The 25,893-nt window shown below is 43.0% G+C and overlaps 1 protein-coding gene across 4 annotated transcripts; it reads right to left on the reverse strand.

Annotated features, from left to right (window-relative positions):
• Nucleotides 1-1,293: 1,293 nt before the first annotated feature.
• Nucleotides 1,294-25,448, reverse strand: dennd4a (DENN/MADD domain containing 4A). 4 transcript variants are annotated; one of them, XM_034588571.1, is made up of 32 exons: nt 25,437-25,448; nt 25,244-25,280; nt 20,644-20,975; nt 20,200-20,446; nt 20,038-20,107; nt 19,770-19,939; nt 18,140-18,378; nt 17,988-18,054; nt 17,776-17,834; nt 17,523-17,667; nt 16,938-17,113; nt 16,470-16,570; nt 15,093-15,311; nt 14,548-14,693; nt 13,889-13,909; nt 12,275-12,408; nt 11,840-11,972; nt 11,262-11,468; nt 11,026-11,154; nt 10,791-10,935; nt 9,254-9,376; nt 7,766-7,876; nt 6,691-6,768; nt 5,742-6,577; nt 5,443-5,659; nt 4,510-4,601; nt 4,240-4,415; nt 3,468-3,846; nt 2,796-2,913; nt 2,390-2,552; nt 2,238-2,302; nt 1,294-1,847 (listed from the first exon to the last, which is right to left on the reverse strand). In XM_034588571.1, exons 3-32 carry the CDS (start codon nt 20,949-20,951, stop codon nt 1,711-1,713), a joined length of 5,211 nt encoding a protein of 1,736 aa, XP_034444462.1. In that variant the 5' UTR covers nt 20,952-20,975; nt 25,244-25,280; nt 25,437-25,448; the 3' UTR covers nt 1,294-1,710. The 4 variants fall into 4 exon arrangements, with proteins under 4 accessions (XP_034444462.1, XP_034444461.1, XP_034444464.1 ...); XM_034588570.1 differs by lacking the exon at nt 25,437-25,448 and having other exon boundaries at nt 25,244-25,427; XM_034588573.1 differs by lacking the exon at nt 25,437-25,448 and having other exon boundaries at nt 20,644-20,968; nt 25,244-25,426.
• Nucleotides 25,449-25,893: the final 445 nt, after the last annotated feature.

The raw sequence follows: 25,893 nt of genomic DNA on the forward strand, positions 1-25,893 counted from the left end.
ACAAATTATTATCTGTGTTACAAATGATAAATAATACATCATAGACATCGTGTAAATTGACAAATAGTGTAAACAACATGTAGACATCAATTGATGTTTTGGTCATCGGTATTTTTTTGTTTCTGGTTACGACTTACACGGTGGTTAAAATGCAAATGTGCGTTCTGTGGGACTGGTGTTTATTCCGAACACAGAGCTGCATCTAATCCAGCATCTTATCATTATGAGTAACTGAAGTTCAGTTCTGAGCTGTGCAGCTGCGTCACACTGAGGACAGCAGGGTATTTTCAGTTTATAGTGAGAGACAATATCAACACAGTGAATAAACACACTCATTGTTGAACGTGCTCTTGAATCAGGGCAGGTCAGAGCTGTCGATCACACTTAACACCTTTGACACAGTAACAGTTTTTTAAATGCTCAGTGCAAAGAGTCCAACACTGTCATCTGTTAGATTAAACTTTTTCAACAGTCAATTTTTTATTTTAAGTGGTTAAAATGACCATTAGCTGTGCACTGTTGTCCAAATGTCTAAAACTGACATCTACAACAGAGTAAAGATCAGAAAAAACAATACAAAATACTAGAATCAAATACTCTGTACAATTTCATAAATCTGTTACTAGGTCAATACATGAATCTCTATCAAAACGTGTGTTGATTAAATCAACAAAAACTTTAATTTTATTTGTCTGTTATAGTTTGATTGTACCGTTTTTAAGGACATTTATCCTTGATGGTCCCATGTAACACAAATTATTTAGTCTTCATTTAAAAAAAAGGTATTGCATTAAAATAAAACGTAAAGTATAACACCCCTTTTGGGTTCTTTTGGTACATTGTACAAAAAAATTATACATGAATAAACATTGTGCATATAATTAAAATTAATTGAGTTCTCCCTTTTTTAATTAGAAATTCTGTTTTCAAATGTTTAGATACTTAAGTGTACTCAGGCATATGGACATGACCCTGTCGGCTTTACAAGATGCAGATCAGGAGGAATTTCTTTGCTTTTTGTGAACTGCATGTAATGGAAACATTAGACGGCACAGTGAGTCCTGCAGCTGCCAAACAGAGAAGTCACTTAAGTGTCGGCTGCTTGGCCACAGAGTCACGTTTCTGAAAATGAACAGCGAGAGCTCATCTCGTCAAAGTGCTTTGTAAAAACATGAATGTCTAACAGCTAAGTACATACTGTACACACACACACGCACGCACATGCACGCACACGCACGCAGACACACAAATTGCACAAACACACGCACAAACACACACACACACACGCGCGCACACTCTCAACAACAGTCTTAACAAGGTCACCAGGACCACTGAGAACTTTAGACGATGTGATCATATACTTTGAAATACTTACTCACAGCTTTAACAGGAATTACAAGTCATAAAATAGACTGTATATTAACTGTATATATAACTGACTGTAGTTATACAGAAAATACAGTGGAATTTCAAGTATTTACAAACACAAGTCCTGTCCCATCATGTCTCTCAGCTCTAACAGTATACGAACCTTGGTGCAGTTGCTTTACATTAAGTGTAATTCAGCAGTTGTGCTTTAAAGAGCTCAGTGCCTCAGTCAGGTGAGATGGTCCTGAGTCTGAAGATCAGTCCAAAATAAAAGAGAGGAAAGAAGAAAGCAGTGACCTCGGTTGAGGAGGAAACATCCTGGGACAGAAGAAGAGACGTAATCTACAGGCTGGGCTCCCTAAATGTTCTCCTGCACTCCATGACCCCTGGTCCAGGGGGCCGGTCGCAGTTGTGCGTCAGTTTAACCAAGTCTGGCGTGAGGCGATCATATGCCAACTTGTACTCCCGGTCAAAAGCATCTTCAAAAAGAGAGATTAGTTAGTAAAAAATCTGGATATAAAATTCACTTGGTTTAGCATATTTGCATTCTAAGAGTTAACTTTTTCTAAACAGCACTAACAACCATGGACTGTATATGAAGGTGGATGACACGTCTCCTCTGACAGTGATAGAGCCAACGTTTTGGTGAAATTAAAATGTTGGCCTGCAGGTGGTGCTAAAGTTTAAGTCAAGCGATCACCAAAGGCATTAAAATTCTCTCACAGGGCACCACTGATATCTGTACCAAATTTAAAGGCGATCCATCTGACAGTTGTTGAAATGTTTCAATCTGGAACAAAGTCCAACAGACGGACATTGCCATCCCATGTCGCTATAGTAACGCAAGGATACCAGGCTTTTAAACTTACCTATATTAATGTTGTTCTTTCCCAAAGCCACTAGAGCAAGGAACAGTAAATCTCTGTAGAGGCTCCTGTTTGGCGAAAAAAAGAAGAAGCAGTGTTAAACTTTCTTGTCACATCATCCTCACTACTTTACGCTGACATCTCGATTTCCTCACCTCTGTCTCTTGAAACCCAGCTCCGGCCCCAGCAGCTGGAGGATCTGACTCATGGGCTGATAGACATCACTCTTCTTAATGCTCCTCACAAAACCCTGCAGTAGCTCCACAGTGAAGAGCTGGCCCTCCTCACACAGCCCCGACCGAACCAGGGAGTTGGCACCTGCAACGCAGGAGCGATAAAAGTCGCGCTCATCAAAAACTTGTTCCTCTCATTCACTAAGATTCAACTGTGAAGCTGAGTTATGCATGGGTTTCTAGTTACTGCATATGAATGATCTAATTTCCATGTAAATATCTGACCTCGATGAAACTCTACAGTGTTACCATCACTTTCTGAAAGTAATTATACCCTCTGATACATGATATACACCAGTCTGTTCAAGTCAATGCTGAAACCACTTACAGTGTGTGTTCCACAGGACGTAACAGGGTTGAACTCTGTCTTGGTGCAACTTCAGGTTGTCCCACATAATCCTCACAAGCACCTGCTTACTGTCGTCTGATGAGACGCTCTGAGGAGTCTGAAGAGGGGAAAAGTGCGGAGGATTAATCCCTTGTTCTGGATCTTACAGCCCTGGTGGGCAGAATTTTAATGCTGTTATAGCGTTGAAATTACTTGTTTTTTGTTAGTTTTGGGCTTTTTTAATGACATTTTCAGAGAGGTGTGTGTTTTTTAACAACTTCCGACCACTAGGAGTCGCCAATGTTAGAAATGTTCACATCCCTTACAAAAGTGAAGCCAAAGCATCTTGATTGCCCCCTGGTGGCTTGCTGCTGTATGGATTATAAATCCCATCTTCCCCATGTTAATAGATGGGAAATGGACCAAACAAAAAAGTTACGTACTTGTTCGATAACAGTATCTCAAAGATGCTCTCTGTCATTTAACTTAGATCATTTAACAGATCAAATGTTTGCATGCTAACTTTAACATAAGTTATATATATTCAATGTCCTATTCCTTATATAGATCTCCATAAGAGCTGTAAAAACTAATTGTGACTAAATGGTGACTTTATATTAAATGGGTCAATCGAGAGACAGTTAGTCTAGTGAGCTTAACAGACTTATTTACCTGGTCACCCTGGCGACAGTGCTGGGAGGCCAGGATAAGAGCCGGCAGGATACTTGGCAGCTCGAGCCTTCGGAAGTACCACACAAGGTTCCAGAAGACAATGGGGTGTTGGTCAACAACACTCAGGGAGGAGATGGCCTGGTCGCCCTCATTCACCAGCAGGCTCTCCAGCTCCTTCCACAGAACCAGAGGGCTGAGGTAGGGCACTGACACCGGAGCGGAGGCTGGCGCTGCCGTCCCAGCACTCCCACTGCTCTCCTGTCTCTGCGGGGGAGCTGCAGATGACTGAGCCGCACAGTCAGTCACGGACATTTTGGCCTCGGGATTGAGTGATGCAGACGTGTCCTCCTCTATAACAGGATTACTTTCCTTAGAGGACCTGAAGGAAGACACACCATTTATCTTTTTAAAGAGGCCTCAGGGATAAACGATGTCTGGTCAGTGTGTGAAAGTGCTTTTCAGAAAAGTGCTAGACAGCAAAACAGACACCAGGGGTGGATCCAACGGTGGGGCCAGGGGGGCACTGGTGCCAGCTGAAATCTGTCCTGTCTTTTTAAATAAACTAGTTACTAACAACACTAACAATTAATATAATTTGTGAAGAATTGCTATTTTTAAGCTTTAATTGAAGAACACGATGTGGCTGAAAAGGGAACAATTTCAAAATATATTCAGTGAAATGTGGCTTTGCTCAAAGCTATAGCGCTAACAGTAAATAAGGTCTGGGGCACACTGGACATACTGTTTTGTTGTGTGTAAAGGGAGGATTTACCTGCTCTGTGGTCTCAGATCTTTTATTTCCACGTTGAGGAAAGGCAGGAAGGCCGTGCCGCAGAAGGGACAAGTGCTGTTGAGGTTCGAGTCGTTTGCCGTCCAGCCAGCCATGATCTCCTCATCGTACACCAGACAGTCACAGGTCTTACAGAGCGAACAACTGGACATCTGCACCTACAAAGAGAATCATCAGGATGAGGCAGTGCAGAGTCTGAGTCACTGTCAAGACCAGTCTCTAATAAGGGTTTTCCACAAGTGAGTAACTTACCTCTATGGTGTAATTGGGAGTGGGCTGGAAGCGGCTGGTGTCGGGGGAGGAATCTGGAGTGTGAGGAGTTTTAGAGGGAAGTGCCAAACCACCTGGATATGATGGAGGATTGTATAATAAAACACGGAAAGGAAAAAGCTAAATGCAAGATTTACCACAAATATCAAAGCTGTAAATATCTCAATTAAATAAAGCAAGAGTACAAAGCAGCACCCCTTTTTCAAAGTGTGCAATCAGGTGTAGTGAATCCGTGTCTCACATCTGTGTGCACGTGAGTGTGCATGCACGTGTGTATGCTCACGTGTACGTGTTTAGCATATAGGGCCTGTGGCGGAGGGCAGAAAAGCCCACACACTGCAGCCATCTTGCCTGCTGGCCTAGTTTCCCACATAACAACACCCAACTCTTCCCATCACTGAGTCACACTCTAATTTTAGTTTGGTTAGGTTATATTGGTTTGAGTTGTTTTACTGGGAACTAACACAATGTTTCATTTCAACTATATCAGAGAATGGATATTTTGCCAGTGTTTGGACTTGATTTAGACCTGTCATTAGACTTGCCAGCACTTTTAACTGTTTTTCAATCATTGATTAAAACATGTTTTATAGGAGATACTTTTAATGCCTGATCTTTAACTGGTTTTAATGGATGTTGTTTGTTTTTAATATTTCCTTTTATGATATCTCGTTCATTTAGTTTTGTCTTGTTTTGTTCTGTGTTGTTATATTTCCATGTCATTTGTAAAACATTTTGAAACCTTGCTTTGATAAATGCTACAGAAATTAAGTTTTATTATTATAAGTTTTATCATGGAAACAGTTTGCATAACATTTCTGTGTACATGGTATATGTATCTGATCTCAATACATGTAATATATGCAATAAGGTGATTAAGTGGCCAAGAAATGAATGAAATGATGTAAAACCGACCAGAGAAGGAGTTGTGTCTGAACACTCTGTTGGGCGTGCTGGGGCTGCTCAGGGTAGCGTGGCCCACAACAGGGCTCCTCCTGAGTCGGGACATGCTGCCGTGCTGGGGGGAGGTAAAAGCATCCGGGTCCAGGCAGGAGTCATGATCGAGCAGCGAGGAGCAGTCTGCCTCTGCTGACGTCAGCGACGAGACACTGATGCGGTCACAGTTTGAATCCTGCAGGAAAGAAAAAGATTCATTATGGACACAATTTCACATCGTCTACGGAAATATTTGTGACAAAAGTTGCACTACTAACCTGTGTCAATGAAGTCTGGGAAGACAGACGAGAGTAAAGGCGGCTGGCCTTCTCAGCCACGCCCTTCCCTGCCGATATGACGCTGCTTTTGAAGATGTCCAGAGTTGGCGTAAAGAGAGAGTCCATGGAGAACGACGAGGTGGAGGCAGTGGGTGATGAGGGTGACACTAATGAGGAAGGCCTCTCTCTGTCTATGTTACAGACACCCAGAGGAAGAGACGGTGACGGTCTCAGCTTGGATTTGACGGGCAGCGGGAGGTGCGTGTTGGAGCGCAGTAGAGTGGAGGGTCTCGGTGAGGTGTGAGGAGATGAGTTGGATCGAATCGAGGGGCTGGAGGGTTTCTGATGGTCCATGCTGGGTGTGCGGCTGCTCGGGGGGCTGTTGCAGTTGCTCATGTACGTCTCGATCTCCTTAGCCAGGTTGCGGCGAGTGGTTGGCGTGCTGCAGTCGTCCTGGTCACACTCTTGTACAGTCTCTGTCGCCATCAGTGACAGGGGGTCAAACCCTGTCTCTATACCTGTCCTCCTCACAGTCCCGGCACTGAAGCTGACGCTCCTCTCCATGGAGACGTCTGACCTCTCCACGACTCCGCTGGAGCTCACACTCCTCTCCACCAGAGGTTTGTGTTTGTCAGTCTCCAGCTCCTCCTCCTCTACTCCGTGCAGCCTGTCAGCAGCGAGGTGTTGCTGCTTTGCTGAGCCCAGATGAGGCACGCTGAACCTCAGGGTTTCCAGTCCGCCACACAAGTCGAGAGATTTAGGCCTCTCTGTCTTTGGCACAGCTCCACACAGAATGGTGTCACCAGACGGACTCGAAACCAGCCTGCTGCCTTTACCTGTGACATCAAAATGTAGCAACACATTAATCTCTGATACACTGAAAACCTGTGGAACTGTTTTACGCAACCATCATGGCTTTATGTCAATCTGCTCTCTGAATAAAACTCACCTGCATTGGCGTCTGGTGATTTATAACTTTTAGTAGAAGTTGATATGCTGCTGCTGTTTGGAACCTCAATCTCAGGTGCTGGAGAATCAAATCATATCAAATTGTTAATGATATAATTCATACTTCAGTCTTAAGAATACATGCATTCCTGATAAATCGGCATTTAATATAGAAAAACATACATTTTGTCACTGCAAAGGCTTAGTTACTACATTTAATACAGAGCCTTACTAATATGGATATTTGGGGTGTCGATGCCACAATTAGGTAATAAACATTTTCTAGACAGATTTATTAGCTGATATATCTAGAATAAGAAATTAACAATGATTCCTAAGATGCCACTAACAACAAAGGAAAACGAGAATTGTAATTTGAGGCTTGATATTTTACTTTTTAACTATAAACACCTATACATAAAAAGAAAACACAAAAACAAATAGATATACAAAACTTGAATTAAATGCACATCTTTTCTACATTGTTTATTCTTTAAAATAAAAGTTTTCATATCGGCAAACATAAATGCTGACATGTCTGTGAAAAGCTCATATTGACTCATATTATCAGCTAATCATAGAGATGGGGCTCTAAGATATTAATGTACAAAGTGCTATTGTTTGTGCCAATGAAAAACTATAGCTGTGGGGCAGAGATGGAGAACCTAGCAGCTGTGTGGCTCCTTATGGGATGGGTGTTTATCTTAAAAATCTGACAAAAAAAATCAGTCTATTATTTTTTGCCAAACCAGTTTTCTGGTTTGTGATGACTGTTGCTCATGAGGACTGGGACAGATAGAAAAGCCTGTTGTTATTTAAAACAGGATTTGAAACCAATCCTGTCATGCACCCAATCACCTGCTTATGTAACACATTTATCCATCAGCGGAATCTGTTTCTCAAAAAAACAACTAAATATATCTGCGAAACGACGGGGAGAGAATACATTACACCCACACTGTGACGAGATGCACAGAGAGTAGTTCATTATGCCGACAGTGAGCAGGGATTAATTTCTGCAGACACGGTCACAATAAGTGATGAAGATTAGAGAGAGCAGCTAATCCATAACTCACTGGACTGCCTCGGCCCTTTGTCTTCTCCCAGCGGCGTGCTGTCGCTCTCTCTGCCGCACATCCTCTCTTCCTCTTTCGAAAGGGAATCGTAACCTTGGTCTGACTGTCCACCTGAAAAAAAGATAAGAAGACTTATTCCTCTGAAAACCACAGAGTTGTTTAAAACTTCCTCTCGCTGTTTCAATTTCTCTTTCACAAAGAGCCAAGCACAAAAGAAAAACATAGTCTCCGTGGACCGTTTCTAGGAGACAGCTGATCTGAGAGTTTTTTTGGTGACGTCCCCCCCACAGCTCCTAGCACACAACACTCCCAGAATAGAAAAGCAGGAGTAGCAGAAGAGTGAAAGAGGCTTTGAAAACTTGCATCATGTCCACAAGGTCAAACTGCAGGAAGAAGTACAGAGCAGCTCCATGATAATGTTAGTATCTTAGCCTGCTATCACTGCTGAGGTCTGTGTATCTACAGTACACTGGTCATCATGTAAGGCAAAGAGCAAACGAAGAAACGGTGTCACCAAGTTAAAGTATTTTTATCCTGAGTCCATGTATAATAAAAGAATAGGGAACAGGATGCACAGCTTATTGACTCAGTACCTGCAAAGATCCTTCCCTCATCATTTTTAACTGACTTCGGTGTATATATATATATATGCATTTATTTTAGTATTTCTTTTTCCTGATTTTGATGGTGTTGTGTATTTATTCATATTTTTTATATTATTTATACATCATTTATATTTTTGCCTCTTTGATTTTACTTTGGATTTCCATGATTCTTGATGGAAGGATGGGACATTGGCAAAGGAAGTACCAATTGAATTAATGCAATGATCCAGACAAAGAGGTGGATCAAGGAATTTTTTCATCACTTTTTTCAACATTGTGACTTTTTTGGAACATCTTCACTGATTTACGTGGTGGATCTTGATGAAACAAATCAGGTATATCCAGAGGACTGATATTTATGAGTGTTTGCAGATACAGATCCAAATAAAAATCTGGATTTAAATTAGCTTTCTAAGGGGGGTAGGCGTTTTTCTGCCGCTGTACAGTAACAAAAGTGGCAAGAAACCTGTGTAGCTGAGATAATGGGGATTCAGCGGGTAATGGTTTAATGTATCTTTACTAGTTCTAGAACTATGTCCAAAGACGGATATGGATTTGGTGCAGATGTAACATTAGTCACTATGGGACATAATAAAATGACACGATGTTTAAGGCGTTTCTTGGTCCTGGTGTCTTTTGTTTTTTTTTATTCTGTGGGAGTTGGATGATTGACAGAAAGCAGAATGTGCAGAATACAATGATGTCAGAACAGTTGAGCAGAGTGACATTCAAGCAGCTAAAAAGAGATGATGTGGTTCGGGGACTTTTTAGGTGGTCGATCCAATCAAATTGAACAGAAAGAAGCTGAGACACAAACAGCAGCGCCGACACAATCAGAGTGACACAGTTGGAGCAAGAACAAAGCCGAGCTGCTGCCTCCTACCTGTACTGAATCCATCATCACTGGAGTCCATTTTGGTGAAGTCGGTGTCGATGGACGTGCGCTCGGCAGAGTCATTAGTACTGTCCAAACTCCCGTGACTGACGGTGTCGAGATCACTGCCGTCTGACAAGAGAGAGGAGGAGGGGTTCAAACAAGTGACAGAGTTCAGGGTTATGAGACCAGAGCCCAGCTGAAAAAGGAGCACTTTACAATCACTGAACAGAGAAGAAATCATTATCATCCACCACAAAGTAACAGGGATGCTCTGAGACCACATACGAGGCCGTCACCATCACTGCTCCTCATAAAAAAGGATTCAGAGCGCTAAAAGAAAAGCTGTTTTATTATTAACTCAGAGGATCAGAGCGATGAATGACTCACATTGAGTCACATATCATCAGTTCACAAATAACAAATAAGGATCATGCGACTCAACATGATCACGTTTCTGTTTTTGGAATCCTCTTTTTACATTACAGTATCGTAAGCATTATGTTTTCATTGGAGCCCCTCACACAATACATCATCATGGTCATGACAGGGGCTGTTGTGGGAATTGACATGAAGAGCAACCTGTGTGCTGAGACTGCAGGGGAGGAAACACAGTTTAATTAACGTCATTACAGGAATGCAGGATGGGAACAATCTGCTGCAGGAGGTGAGAGTTGGGATGAACCTTGTTATGAGACCAGGAAAGAGATGACTGCTCCCTCAGGATCACACTCATTTACATGTTGATTCACTAAGCACTACAGGAAGTAAGACACACTCCTGTCAGTCTATTATGACTGAACTTAATGCAAACCCAAACAACTTAGGAGCTAAAAGTCAAGGATTTAAAGTAATACACTGCAGGTGTATGTTTGAATATTTCAAAGTGTGGGTTATTAGGGGAGGATGAGCTATTTAATTCTAAATCAATGTTGCTCATATCTAATTTTCTGTGCATTTCCAAGAGCTTCAGAGATAATTGTAAAGCTCCTTTCCTGCTTTTGTCTGCAATGGGAATGGATTCAATCTGCATTCACTCCCTGGTCAAATGACTCGGCAGTAGACAAAGGATTTTAATCGGCTCTGATTGGTAGTGATGAAAACACGACACCCGGGTGGATGGGCTGATTTGGCAAGGTGGCCAGTTCTCAATTGCTGGTCTGCCCGTGACGTCGAGCATGACGCACCGGGGAGAGACTTCTGGGAGAGGAGTCTCCTTTTTTTGGCAGGTTTTTCCAATTGTTCAAAAATCCTGCATATACTCGCTAATTTTATAATGTAAAGGAGGTATAAGAGGCATATTTCAGCTTCTAATAATCACAAAATCTTGAAGCAACAGTCTGTGAAGGGAAGCCTTGCTAAAGGAAGGATTCACCTACTAAAAATCTATGTTTTTTAGAAACATATTTATCCAGATGTTTGCGGAAATGATGTGACGAAATAACAAAAATATCAGTACAGTTATTTGCCAAAACAACCACGGACATCAGGTATCAGTAAAAGTCTAATATAAAGTATATCTGAGCCAGGACATTGGTATTCTCACCTGAAAGCTGAGGATCTCTGTGCGGAGTCTGCTGTTTTCTCCCTGCCTGCTTGAACTGGAGCACGCCGAGTACCACGTTCCTGAGCTTTCCCCACAGAAAGTAGCCTCCTCTGGTGGTGGAGGGCCACGTGCTCTCTAACACCGCCTGGAGCAGGAACAAGCACGTCATGTAAGAATCATGTATTTTTTATTACCTATTATTTGCAGATACAGTTTATATCGAGAGCACACACACCTTGTTGTAGTATCCATAGGTGATGGCATTGGGTTGGACTCCTGCCTTTTTCATCTCAAACAGCACCCTGACGGCCAGGACAGGCTGACTGTACTGACCACACAACTGCAGCAACACACGGTAACACACCTTTGACAGAACACAACAGGGATTTCATGTTAAACACTGTGCACAGTATCTTAATAATCATTCATATCATTAATACGTGCACTGTATATGTGGATTTAGTTTGCTACCTCATCGGGAGCCTGCAGCTTCTTCTCCTGCATCTTCCTCAACATGTCGTAAGCCGTGCGCAGAGCGCGCACTTTAGAGTGACAGGTCCCGACAAATCCCGGCAGGCAGATGAACCACAGGCCGTAGCAATGACGCAGCAGACACTTGGACCACATCTGAGGCATGGATGAGTAGGTCTTGGCCATCCTCTGAGCCGATTTGATCTCCTGAAATTAAAAGGAATTAAATGCACAGATGATTCATCTTCTTCAAGACAATGATTTGCATTTTACATTCAGATTTACACCCCTATTATCCATCACTATGAAAGATGAGTGCAGCAGTAAGTGAAGCTTACTCAAATAATGCATATACAATTTATCTATAATTATATGGTTGCAAAACAGCAGAGGCTGGTTAGAGAGATAAAAGCAGGGGAAGTTAATTCATGTATGGAATGTCTTTTACAATTAATCCCCATTCACCTCTAAGACTGAGTAGAAAGTGATTGTCTACCACTGTATTATCAGTATATGATGCTAATAATACATTATTATTTGTACGTTTTGTAAGAAATCTCGCTTCTAACGCGGCTGACCTGTTTGGAGCGTCTGAAGATGGCCGTGGGGCTGGCTGGGCTGCTGTGGCGAGAGGCCACGTGTGCCGATTGAGGATTTTGTCCCTCCAGTGGCTCCAGGAGCTCAGCGTTCAGTACAGGGAACCCGGAGTAGCTGCAGAGAGACATTACGTACGAATACTCATATATCGTGACAGAAACTGAAAGAGACATAATACCACTTTCACAAAAGTCATGCACAGGTATCGCAGTATCACATCCTGGAGGCTCGAAGTGTCCAAAAGCGACTTGTTCCAGCTCAACATAAGCTCTGCAGCGGTGTCAAATGCTTTAACAGAAGCAACTTACACTCTCTCTGTAAGCCGTATTGTGTGCAGCCAGAGTCTGTGAAGTGCTATGAAGTGCACAATACTGTTTTGTATCTATTGCTAAAGAGACTGAGCCACAGTGTGGTACCTATAGCACAGGGGATACTCCTCTCCCTGTGGCAGCGGAGGCAGCTCTGGGGGGTTGATATAGACCGTGTGCTCGCTGCGGTGGGATTCATCCAGTTCGATCAGCCGGGTGTCCTCTGGCCGCTCAGTGTCCATCTGCTTTGAAAGAGAAACACACTTTCATCAATGCTTTTCATCTTTTCTCTTAGCTTTGCTTCACACACAAATGCGTTCCAAGCGCACACTGCTTGGAAGATCTCAGGCATCTGATAATGTACGAGCTCTCAGATCAGATCAGACACGAGGGTCAGTGAGGACAAACAGATGTCACTAATGAGTCCATCAGCATCAGAAATATGGCCCGTGTCCCGAGCATGCTGCCAAGACGGGGACTTCGGCCTATGGATCTTCTAAGACTAAATGAATCCAGGCTGCAGTGACCTGGACAAAATGCCATGGAGCTCCCGGGACATCATTATACTTTACTGCTTTGGCAGCGATGCTCGATACTTAGCCGCCACATTTCCTTCATTTCAAAAGTGACCACTGATTTGCTCTATCGAGACGAGTGTGCAAAGACCCACTACTGTCTGCAAACAGCACCAGCATGAAAGAGGACAGTAAAAGGAAAAGTTTACATGTTGGTTTTTAGGATAATAGAGATACTAAAGCCCTGCTATGCTGATGTGCAGTCACTTGGCTCATCTGATTCGATTACCAGTTCAGACGTGAGCTTTAGAAACAAAAAACCTTAATATTACAGCAGCAGCTGAAAAGCTCCCCAGTGACACCACGTTACAACATTTGTTCCACTCAGCCGAGTACATGATTCAGTCAACTGACTGTCACTGACCCGTTTGCCCTCGATTTCACTCTGCGTCTCTCCGCTCGTTGCCCTTCCTCTTACACCCAAGAGTTCTTTCCCAATCACGCACTTGTTGTCAACCTCAGCATCAGTGACGCTGAGTGAATCAATGCTTCCACTTCTCGATAATAACCGCAGCGGCCATTCATACAGGAGCTTGAAAACGTCCACGCAGGATGTAAATGGGACTTCCTGATTTCACAAGTTTGCAAGCACACAGGTTTTTTTGGAAGGGAGGGGGATGTTTTGTCTTTTTTTGTGTGTGTTACAAAACATGTGTAGGCAGGATGTGTTAATAAAAGCTGTCAAATCCTCAAATGATTCAACCTCTAACTGAGAACTGAGCCACCAACCCACCGAATTTCAACATCTCAACTCCTACCAATTGGACAAATGAGTCTTATTACTGTACATTACAGTTCACAGAGGTCAGGACAGTGCACAGAATATGAAAAGGAGAAATAATGAATATCTCACAGTCCTTAGCTCTAATTCTGGACAACCTCTCTGTGTGGTTCATTCTAATGGCACCTGGTTCAATAACGCAGATCGCTGACACAGACTAAGTCTAATGCACATCCTCACATTTAAGACCTCTACACGTTTAGCTTCACTCCCTTTTAACCTCGCTGTGATTAATCCATAAAGAGTACACACACAAATGTGGAGCTGAGTCATGCTATGAAGACAATGGAAAATTATACCTGATGATTCCATTACTGAAAATGTGCAAAAACATGTACGCAGTTAGCACGAGCTCTAGCAGCTTACCTTGCCTCCACTGGTGAAGAGCTACCAGGCAGCGATCAGGAAATCAGAGAAGAAGAAAAGACCAAGAGAAGAAGAAAAACATTTTTAAAGAGCTGAAAAGAACAGGGGAAGATTATAGGTGATAAAAAGCTTAGTGCTGATGTTAATAAGAGGCTCAAGGGAGATGTTGGGCTGTTAGTTCCTTTCTATTAGTTCCCACTATTTGCTTATTGGCTCTTTCAAATTAAATGAGGACCTCAATTATAAATCTTAATTAAGAGGACAACAAGTGAATAATCGTTCCTCTACACTCCTCAGCATTTTATCTGCAAATGGGTGGAGGCCACTGCAGCAATTTGGATCAATCAGCACAAAACTGATGATGAATTAGCCTCTGGGCCGAGACATTGTCTTCCGTTTGTTGTACACAGTCCGACTAGCAACATGAGAACGTTGCTGCACACAAAATACAAACAGCAATACTTTTTGCAGATGTTTTAAGTCCAGACAAAAGCTCTGTTAGCAGTTATCTGCATATGAATGCAGACAAAATAAATAGCTGACACAACTGACTTTTGCTCTCCACACGGACTGTTGACAACCAAAGCCTGCGCAAACATGATTGGTCGAAAAGTTCATAAGGATTAGTTCGTTGAAGTCGGATGAGCTGTGAGCCTCACCTTATCAACGCACTCGTCAAAGAAAGCCAGGCTGGCGTCTTTATCACTGACAAAGGAGCACTCCTCTATGAAACGGCTGAACATTTGAGTCTTGATCATGAGGGAGTAGAACCTCTGGTGGGAGCGGTCTCTGCTCTTCAGGAAACCTATGAAACAAAGCATCTTATGAAATCATACACATGAAAAGGTGGACATTTATCTCGCAAAGCTGTTGAGAGCGTTTTCATTTTACAGGACGCAGACCACAGGAAATTAATTCTGTGCTGTGCAACAAGTTGCTCTACGCTGCTCCGCTTGCATAAGAGCCCACAGATGTGTGAGGACATTGTGCTGTTATTCATGGCCGTTCCTCTCACTTGTCATCCAAGCCTATTTTCCACGGAGGCTTAAGATAAATCACCAGAGTCATTACAGCAGTGATTTAGGACAAACCCAACCCCCTGACCGACCGAAACACTAAATCACATGAAGGCAAGGCAACAACAGGTTGTCAGTGTGCTTTATGATTACATAAAATAAAACGTATGACAGACAGAGGTGCCTACCTTGCAGGTCAAAGAGGGAGCTAGCGTCTGTGGTCGTCTCAGAGGGGGCTTGGGTGATGGGCAGCAGGTAGGAGCGGTAGCCTCGTAGGATGGCCGCCATGAAGCGCAGGAAGGCCTCCTGGATTTCCAGCTCCAGAGTGTGGAGGCTCTTCCCCCCGTTTAGCTCGCTGTCAGTCACTGTGTGCTCCGTCTGCACATCATCACGGCTCACCTGACCACCTGGAAGCACACAACCATCGTAGGACATGAACAACATGGGAACACATGCTAGTACTACAGTTAAATCAAATCAGTGCTTAAGCTACTTTTTTGTGCTATAGCCAATGTTAGCACTCTTTCCACAATGGGACATAAGCTGGGCCTGTTAAAGATACAGCCATTCGCTGGAGTTGCTATAATTAGAGCTTAAAGCAAATGTCAGCATGTCAACATATTTTTTTTCCATTTATTGTTGCAATGACCGAGTGATATAGAAGACGTTTTTGCTAACAAAAATGTATAAATAATAAAAATTAAAATAGACAGTTTGCATAATAGAAGGGAAGTGTATGTTGTGGGTATGTGACGGACCAAGTGATATAATTGTTATGGAATGGAATAACGTGATGTTCACATTAGCAGTGCTAACATACTCACATTTAGCTGGTATGTCAAGCATGTAAACTGAGATGAATTTGTAAGCATGCTATGCTAATTAGCACAAAACACAAAGCAGGCCTGCAGTGGTTAGCGGGAATGTCAACAGTTTCGCATCTATTTGGTCAAAGAAGTGGACCAAACTAAATTATTTTGATCTAAACTTTAATCTAAATTGACCCACCCCCGTCGATTTAAAGCCTAAATCGAATCTGCTCCATAAATGAATGGAGCCCAAGCCCCCCCCTTCAACCTAATTTCAAGTGTTTTTTGCATAATCCTGCTAACAGACAGACAAACAGCAATGAAAACATGACCTCCTTGGTAGAGATAATCTGCTGCAATCAAAGGACTTTCTTTTTCAAGGATATAGATATTTATAACTGTGACCACGACGAGGTAGATATTTCTATTTTCTCTTCAAACAGGCAACATAAGCCCGTAGCCCTGCACTGAAATTTGAGTAAAAAGCCTAAAGCGATTCTGGGAATCACAGTAGTTGACTAATTGAAGTGTTAGTAGAGCAGCAGTGGGTGTACCACAAAGATTCAATTACACGTCTTCCATAATACCTCCTGGGATGTACTAAACATTACAGGTTGTTTTTTTATGTAACAATGTAAGCATCTAATGAGTTTTCCTGGAAGACGACTGTACAGGCTGACTCAACAGACTCAAGTAGCCAGGCTAAATTATTCATGAGAACACATATACAATGACACAGCATCAGACGAGACTCACCCTCAATGAGCTGCTGATAGAGCTTATTCAGAGTGTTCAGAAGATATTTACAAGCTCTCCTGGGCAAGATTTTCCATGTTAAAGCCTTCTTGTCTTCTTTTCTGAAAGCAGAACATGTGGTCTTCATTACATGGGAGGAAAGTAAAGAAACATTAGAAAATGATGTGAGGAGGGAGATTAATTTACTGACATGAGCACTTACAATAAAAATTACAAAATAGCTTTTTAAATGATGTGGGAGACGAGCGTTTACCACATGTGCTTTTGTGTATCGTGAGAATATTTCACATTCCAACTCTTATCGTTAAATAAGAGAGGCTCTTACTCACACATACTGATAACCTTGTGAGAAACTTTAGTTGTCAGACCAATAAAAAGCTAAACCAGGGGAAGATGATTTTTGTGTGGATGTCTCAATGTTGAATGTGGCCATCTATCAGGGAGCAGCCACGGTTAGAAGTCACGTACTGGGAGATTGTGTTGGTGTCCAGATCCACACAGCTGATGTCAGCTGGGGGCACGTAAAGGTCAAAATATCTGGAGTCCAGGCCCACGATGAAAGGACAGGGCGCGCTGAGCACGTCGGCCAGGGCCAGCGGGCACAGAGGGATGTAGGGGCACGGCCAGTGGAAGGGAAAGATCATCTGAAAAGGGAACAGACGTGCATCAGAACAATGGAACAACAAAACTGCAAAAATGAAAAAGATTGAAGTTGGACTTCGGAGAATGTTCACAGAAATGGGCCCCAGCTTTTCTCTGGAGGTTATCCAAAGTTAAGTGCATGTCTCACAGCCGCTTTAAACAGCGAGCTAGTCAGAAACTTTCCTTTTAATGAACATTTCGTTTAAAAAAAAACATCTTTCAGAAGTAATTGCTCTTGAACGCCCCTAATACCCTTAGAGGAGGTCTCCTTTGATGTGATTATGGGTGATTCATCGATGACACAGCCCTGCCCTACCTCATCCACCATTGTAACTATAATCACATTAAGTACCACCCACTTTAGTGCTATTATTGTGAGAAATGGAAAGGAAAAAAGAACAAAGCACTTACAGACACGAGGGCCTCAGTAACACTGGTGAGTACAGCCGGACGCAGGGAATGAACCAGGATCTTGTGCTCGGTGACAGCCAGCACCAGCAGGGTGGCGGCATTTTTCGGGCCCAGATTCAGCAGCAATGTGGAGAGGCTTCCACCACTAGCACACAAACACACACGCATAAATAAAAAAATGTTCCAGATAAAAACCAAACAAACAGAGTATGTCTTCATATTATAATTATATATTTCACTGATGTTTCCCCACCTGAGAGGCAGTGGAGAGGAGACAGGTTGGCTCAGTATCAGGCTGTCATGTGGAGACAGCTGCGGAAGAAACAGAAGAATATTACAGAATAAGTGGGAGGAGGATTTTCCCCGTGAGTATAGCGTGTTTACAGATATTAATGTCAAGCCGGGTAAAGCACTGAAGAACTGAAGTCATTACATCACGAGACAAATTTCACATTTTAAACTCACCTGCACGAGGATGCGTGGTCTCTGAATGGAGGGGAATGGCACATTTTGCATGAAGTGCGAGATGTGTCTGGAAGTGAAGAGATAAAAGAATAAATGAAGCCCACCGAGATTAAGAATTCACCAGTTTCTGATAGACTTAAAAACTTGCTTACTTTTCAATAGGCAGAGCGTGGGGTCCAGAGATGGAGTATCGGTAGAGGAAAGTGAGAAAGCTCTTGAAGGACTGGAAGAAGGGCCAATGGGAGAGCAGACAGATGCTCTTGTTGCTGTAAACACTTCTGGTCCCGTCGGGTCCGAGGTCAGAGCTCGGCAGGCTGAGCTGTGAGCGCTGACGCTCAGACAGGTTCTCCTCTGAGAAAGGCTCATAGAACTGGATGGCTGCTCCGTACACCTGCACATAAATGGATTGCGATATAAGTGTTGATTATATGTACATCTATTCAAGACATGCACATGTATGCACACACACAAAAAGACTTCATTCTAGCTGCTTTCAGATACACACTGAACTCTGGATATTCTCCTCAGATATTCAAGAGGGGCTGTTTGCAAGAATGCAAATGTCCAAGTCAGTTGCTCTCGACATGATAATGTTAATGTCTGAGGGAGCCCATGTAAGAATACAGCAAGAAATTGTCTGGAGAATTCACAGCGAGCGAGTGAGCGCTTTGATGACAGTTGTAACACGACGGAGGCAGAAATAAAAATACCAAAAAGAATAGAAATATCTCAGGATGAAAAAGAGAAGCAATGAACGAAGAAGACGTAGACGAAGAAGTACGAGATTTGAGAGCTTTTGGTGATAAGGTGTCGATGTGCTGGTAACAAAAACACATGTTATCCGCAGCTGTCTCCTTTATGCTCTACCCAGACGCCACCTCTTGAACATTATCATGTTGTGGTGAAAGCCTCTGACCCAGACAATCTCCTGCTGCATTACGCATATGAGAAAGGCAAAGTCAGGACAATGTCCAGACCCAATTTCCTGGACATCATCCAGACTTCATGTCTTCAAAACTCGGCTCGAGACTCAAATCAAAGCGTTGTGAAAGGACCTTTGAAAGAAGTTATTCAGGTAAAATGTCCTTGCGGAACCACTGATGAATTTTCATCACCATAAATCAGTGAAATCATCCTCAGCCCTTTGAAGTCGTTCGTCCCAAATAATTAAACAAGTCACACCAGGCATGAAGCGCCAGGAGACTCGCCTGCAGACTCAAGGATGCAGGAAAGGAGTGGGCACTGAGTCATTCAGCATTTAAAACTTCTGTGCGCCCAAGTGGTGCATGATTTATCCATTATTCAAAAGATGAGCTGCAAAAAAAATATCTTTTATGCTGCATTGCTTTAAAAGCCGACCGGGCGGTAAGTATTCCAAACACATCCTTCAGACAATTTCTGATTCCAGTTCGACTTTAGAAGTTGATTAAAATAGAGTGCTATTAAATACCACTGCAGTTCATCAATAAACTACTCCATAAGGGATACTAATGCACAGAGAGAGGCAGAGGCGGCGGTAAAGATGGAGAGACCGGCTGAAATGGAGCAATTAAGGGAGAATCTGTCAGAAAAACAGATGCCAACTGTGTGTAAACGGCTTAATTATTGAAGTTGTAAATGAAACTGAGCAGGACTATGACGTAAGTGGTGGATTTATTTGGCGATATCAGTATTCCAGTTTGTGTCGTTTCTGTGTTTTACAAAACAGCCATAAATAAGTGAAAAAGATCAAGGCAAAGGAGCACAGATGTTGGTGACACCCGTGTAAGTAGGTGGTTTTACCTTTCCTCCAGAGGCCCCCGTCAGCACAAATGTGGAGAAAACAGGCAGGGAGTGCTTGGTGTGTGCCGGCCAGCACTCGATCGTCGCCCCCATGGGGAGGCAGAACATAGGCACTGACTCCGGCAGTGGGAAGGACTCGTAGTCCTCCTCAGGGTACCTACACAGCAGACCTGGACACAAACACACGTACAGTATAACATATGAACAGGCAAGATCATATGATAATTACTGACACGTCCACAAGACAGACTCTCTCACACTAGTTTACCTGCTTTGTATGCAATTGTGTTTGCTTTAGCCAGAGATTTCTTATAACAAAGGTAGACTGAGGATCCCCACTGGAAGAGGAGAAAAGACACAGGACATCACACATCAGTAAAATCCTAATGTTTGAACATGAGATATAACCGTCCATGAAGCTGTGTCCCACCATGCTGCTGTTGAGGTTCTTGTCCACCTTGCAGAAGGTGTGAGGGGGTATCTCCCCCTTGCCGGGGACGATGATGCAGACATCAGTGACAGCGAGTGAAGTGTGCGGCTGGCTCTTCGGAGCCCGGCGGTAGGTGATGTAGATGCGTTGGGAGGACGAGTTGCTGATGTTGGCAGGACGACCTGAGGGCGTGGTCTGGACCAGGTGACATCCAGACTTCAGTTTCTCTTTCCACTCGTACAGAACACTGAAACACGAGGCAGAGTTTTGAAACAAGACATTCTTGAAAATACATATTTTTACAGGAGAGTTTTGATGATGTATTCATTGAGGTGATGTGAGACTGAAGGATGTGTTTAAGAGTAGATTACAGTGACCCAAGGCAGAGAGGTGATTAGTGGTGCTGGGCGAGTAAAGGGTCAGAGACGGAGGATTACTGCTTACCCAAGATCTGTCAGTGGAGGCTTATCTCTGCCTCGCTTGAAGCACAAGAAGATCTGCGGGCCCCTGAGGCTGGCTCCATTGAGCTCCGCAGAAAGGCCTGAGGGGGTGCTTTCCACACAGGTGAAACCCGGGGGTACCTCTTCGCCCAGGGAGCGGATCACCACCGCTACGTCTGTGATGGGGGCTTTGGGTTTAACAGATTTGGGACCGGCATCGTCAAAGTGGAGCTCCTCCTCCAGAGGCTTGCACGAGTCGGTGAGGCCGGCAACCACAAAGTAGTCGGCTACACGAGGACCTTTATCCTCCATTATTTCCCATTCCCACACTGAGGGCTGAGGAGAGGGAGAGGGAGAGGGAGAGAGAGAGAGAGAGAGAGAGAGAGAGAGAGAGAGAGATTCCATTATGCATTTGAAACATATTCCAGAGGTGGTGCAGCTTGAAAAGCGGAAAATGGCCCTTTGCAATCAGGAATACGGACCTGGCTGAGCAGAATACGACACCTTTAAATTCACTCTCTACAAACGCATTGTTTGAATTATCTTGCTGCTATTGAATTAAACATGGGACTATAGCGATATCATGAAACATGTCAAATTACATTACATACATATTCTATACTATGCAAATAACCAGATATAATGGGAGCATCTGGAAGCATTTAACATGCATTCCTGTCTGCAAAAACACCATATTTCACAAAGAAATATGGGCGGGCCTAAGACCGCTGACCTTGCTATATGACCTGACTGATTATGTAAAGTAAAACACATGCCTGCGTGGAAAGGAAAAGTACCAGAATATAATTGAGCGCCGAGAAATGAAGAGAAGGCGGACTAAAAGCTTTTTTAGGGGCTTTAGCGAGGTGATATTCATACCGTGTGTATCATCCTGCATTAACAATGTTGTGGTAAAGAAAGGAGTGGAGCCAGCGCCTGTGAGTCAGCTTGTTACGGCTTTATCACAAAGCATGGAGCCCGGGAAGCCCTCTGAGCGCCCGGGCCAGCTCGTGCTCCAGCTGAAGAGCCTGCTTATCTCACTCAGCAGTTCCTCCACACTCACCAGCAAACTGATAAACAGCTGCCTGTTATTTCCCACACTGGGATATTGAGGGAGTTATAATAAAGTTACCCCCGCTCCTCCCCCTCCTCCTGCGCTATACATGTGTCGCTTCTAGGAACCATGGCACACCAGAAGCGGTGACCATATCTCGTCCACTTAGGACTTTGGCTTTTAACTAAGCTAAGGGATCTGTGGAGCGTTCCTCCTCGGTGGCCGTATGATGTGACAGAAAGCTAAGCACTGCTCACGGGCTTAGAGGGTGACACTGGCATTTATCATTTGGAGAAAAAAAAACTAAAAACCTAAGATAATCTATAGTAGCAAACACGCTACAGCTTTTCCAGCGTCATGCTGAGGGGTGAGAAGCTGTAACTGGTAGAGTCAGAGAATTTACTTGAATATCTGAGCATAGAAACCGTAAGACCAAAGAAAACAAACCACAAACAACTGTCTAATATATTTCCTTTGTTTTTTCGCTCTGTGCTTCAGTGGCAGAGATATTTTCAAATCATGACTCATCATCACTCGTGTTCTCGTTGCAGACTTTATTCCCAATGTTCCCTGGTTAGCTCATTGCAGTTTGGATGCACGCTATTTGTAGTCTGCACTGTGAGCCTTGTGGGTACATCCACACACGTATACAGTATCTATAGTTCCTTGGCATCTTAGTTCACTCAAAAGTGTTTTGAGGGGTACAAGTGTTTCCTGAAAAACAAAAGAGTCCAGAATTTGACACATTTAAAGTTGCTTAATGAGTTGGTTTAAGTTAACTAGTCTCTTTTCCATGATTCTCAACCAGTTGTACTTTTCCATTTTTGACAAAGGCTATTTTTACTCAGCAGCCTTTAATTTTTCAACACTGTTTTGTCTATAAAAGAAGATATTTCCCCAATCCCCCTGCAACCCTGAAGGGATAAGCGGTACAGATAATGGATGGATGGATGGACAACTCACACTACTGTCACCACCAATGCAGCTGTTTCATTATCATTTGAATCGATGCACTATACTGCACATTTAGACAATTTGTTAAAAGGTTTACAAACTTTTCGTCATCACTGTTTGAGCTTTCACAAGAATTCACACTGCAAGACATTGATTATGATAAAGAGACATATTTCTATTTTATTAAGGGACCTAACAACCACACAACATTAAAGGCCCAAACCATCCTGTTCATCCACCTTTCATTTCACGTGACATAACTCTAAAAAAAGAAATCCCTGCTCTCAGTAGGCACTGCAGGGGTGCAGCTAAATATACAGCTGTTGGAATCGCAGTTGTGTCGCACAATGCTTGGAAGGTTCAGGATTAAATATAGATGTAATCTCCAGCTCCAACTACCACGACAGCCACTGCGTCTCTTCCTCCCCCTCAACAGGAAGCAGAGGCCTGGAATAATATCTAATCCTCACCATAGCAACAACATTAAAATTGAACTGAATATTTCTCACTGCGATGCTGAAATGAGCCGAGAACGTTGCTGTAGTTAAGAGTCGACTAATTTGGGCAGTGTCGTTACCACGGATGTTTTCTGCTCATAATTTCAGAGCCTCGGAGAGAGACAGAGAATAAAATAATTTAGAAAAATGGCCTTGATATTAACAGATAAACCCTGAATATGACATGATCCCCAGTTTCTGTCTGTGTTTGATGTTTTCCCTGTTATTAGTCTTTATGTTGTATCGACCTGGAAGCTACTATTCACTTAGTTTCCACAGTTTTTCCCGTTTTAACTAGCAAAGCTTTTTGTGTGTTTTCCATTAGTGTCTGAGGTGGGTACTGATGTAGGCTGCACTAGAGGAAAAGGTTACTGCTGCCACGTGTCTCGTGCTGTTCTGTCTCTACACTGCATCACTGTTATTATTGTGTCCATCAATAGGAAGACTCATCTTCTATCCTCACACTTTTACATCTGCTTTAGTGACCAAAACATTAAAAACAAACCTGATTTGACCAGATTTCTTCATATTTTCTACCTTCCTACTCTCACACTTAATGCATGTAGCTCCATGTTACCACAACACTGGAAGTACTACACTGAAGAACTGCAATAATTTCATTAACCACACTTTTCTTAACGCAAATAAGGACATGGCGGATTTCCTCTTTTGCCAGCTTCCCCCATTCACATCCACTATTGTTGTTATGAGTCACCTCTGACCGGCAGCTTTGCAAGAATTTCTTCAAAACTTGCGCAATATTGTTCCCAACATTTACCCTTACACGGAGCCACAAAAAAATCCCACACTGTCTTAAAACACAACGCATCATATTCTGTATATTTCCAGTAATTAACATATTACAAGATGCCTTTGGTCAGAGGACTTATGAGTCAGTTTAAAAACTCCCTTGTAGTTCAGCTGAACATGTTTTCTTTCTATGAACACTTTGGGTGTATAAAATAATATAAATTAAATTCCAATGGATTTTAACAGTGCATGGCCACACAGAGTTACTTTGTTGAGATGGAAGCGCCAAAGGGTTTGAGGTTAAATTTGGATGAAAACTACAAATAATGAAAAGCTGTTTGTTTTTTTTACTGGGTTGGGATTAAACTCAAGGCAAATGGGAGCTTTTGTAATTTGAAACAAAGTAAGTGCTGACACATCTCCCATGCAAGAGACATGTTTTACTACATTTCCCCCAAAAGAGCAGAAGTTCAACCATAAATCCTTTTGATTTGGTGCTGTGCAATAAAAGCCTTCTGACTTTTGCTGTGAGCATCCCAGCGGCTGCTGGTCAGGCAGACAGCCTGTGCCTGGATTATGGAGGGCTGTGTTAACAGCAGGGGAGGGTGGGCAGTCTGATCGTGGGGAGGGAACCACCACAACATTTCACTCAGCATCTGTTCCCTCTTAGCCATGAAGACAACCCTCACCCACATCAGCCATTTGCATTCCTCACATTTGACAGGGGGGTGGTAGGGGGACCCTGCGGGCTGCCTGATGAGGAAACCACACACGCCCAAGATAAACACAGCAGAAAGATGAAGAGGGTGCACAAAGGTGCGTGTGCTGGATATTAAAGACTTGGAGGAAAGCCTGTGTGATGAGCTTGCAAACGGTTTTAAATTGTTTGAATTGGCACAAAGAAAGCGTGCGGCGATAAAAACACAGCTGACCACAGCGAGCACAATAATACAGAGGGGTTCTCTCCCATCACATCACAAGAGGCCATCTTACGAAGCATCTACACGGGATGCAACGGAATAAGCCTCCGTTTGACATGAAGTGACCAATGAGCGCACAGTGATTATAGTCAACCACACACAGGCAGTAATGATATTAATCATTGAATTATTACTGCAATGCATGCAGCTGTATGGAAAAAACATAATGGTGTTATTTGAATTATAATAACCAGCAGCCATCCAGCATTAGAATGAGATTTCACATGATCCCGTTTGTAAAGTGATCAGCCCTCAGATCCAATAAAACCAGAGTTTCACAATATTAAAGACACGCAGGGAAACCGCTTCATTATACAGACCGTGTGTGTGTGTGTGTGTGTGTGTGAGCGTGTTTTTAAATCTACTCACATCTCAGATTCACGACGATCACTCTGTCGAACACGAGCTGCAGACTCCTCTCGATCAGAACGATTCTCTGCGTCGTCTCCTCTTTTATCTCGGTCTCTGTTCTAAATGTGTTCTCGTGGAAAAAAGGACCGCTCGCAGTGTGATGGACGCGGACGAGCAGCCTGTGTAGTCGCGAGCTGCGTTTGATCCGGACCTGCGCGTTCACGTGACTGATTACAAACGTCACTGACGTCACTGATGACGACGCTGGCAGCTGTGACAGACGAACAACCACCGCACGCGGGATGAATTAAGAAATAGGTTGGGTATGTTTTACCGTAAACTATGGTGAACTATGGAAAACCATATGGTTTATTTTTCTATAAACCACAACTATTATTAATATTAGTGTTATTAGTTGTAGTAGTAGTAGTAGTAGTAGTAGTATTCACATAAAAGTAAGTAATTATACATATTTTCTATTCCACCGTTTTTAGCAAAAGCCCCCAAAAAATTAAGCTGATTAATTTGAAATACTGAAATATTCACATCTGCAGAAAGAACTGCAACAAAAGTCAGATCATTAGTGAGCGTCTATTCTATTATTCTGTCCAGCTTTATTTTCAATGACAGATTAGACCCCCCCCCCCCTTTAAGTAAAGATGGAACCA

Source organism: Hippoglossus hippoglossus, chromosome 6 (genome assembly GCF_009819705.1).
Source record: "Hippoglossus hippoglossus isolate fHipHip1 chromosome 6, fHipHip1.pri, whole genome shotgun sequence".
In the NCBI taxonomy this organism is placed as follows: domain Eukaryota; kingdom Metazoa; phylum Chordata; class Actinopteri; order Pleuronectiformes; family Pleuronectidae; genus Hippoglossus; species Hippoglossus hippoglossus.

Excerpts from the sequence above, each read along its gene's own strand:
- dennd4a (XM_034588571.1), bottom strand. The coding sequence starts at position 20,951 with ATGGAGGATAAAGGTCCTCGTGTAGCCGACTACTTTGTGGTTGCCGGC. Across the intron at positions 9,377-10,790 it reads CAGAGATCCTCAGCTTTCAG|ACGGCAGTGATCTCGACACC; the intron begins GTGAGAATACCA and ends CTCTCTTGTCAG. Across the intron at positions 3,847-4,239 it reads GATCTGAGACCACAGAGCAG|GTCCTCTAAGGAAAGTAATC; the intron begins GTAAATCCTCCC and ends GTCTTCCTTCAG.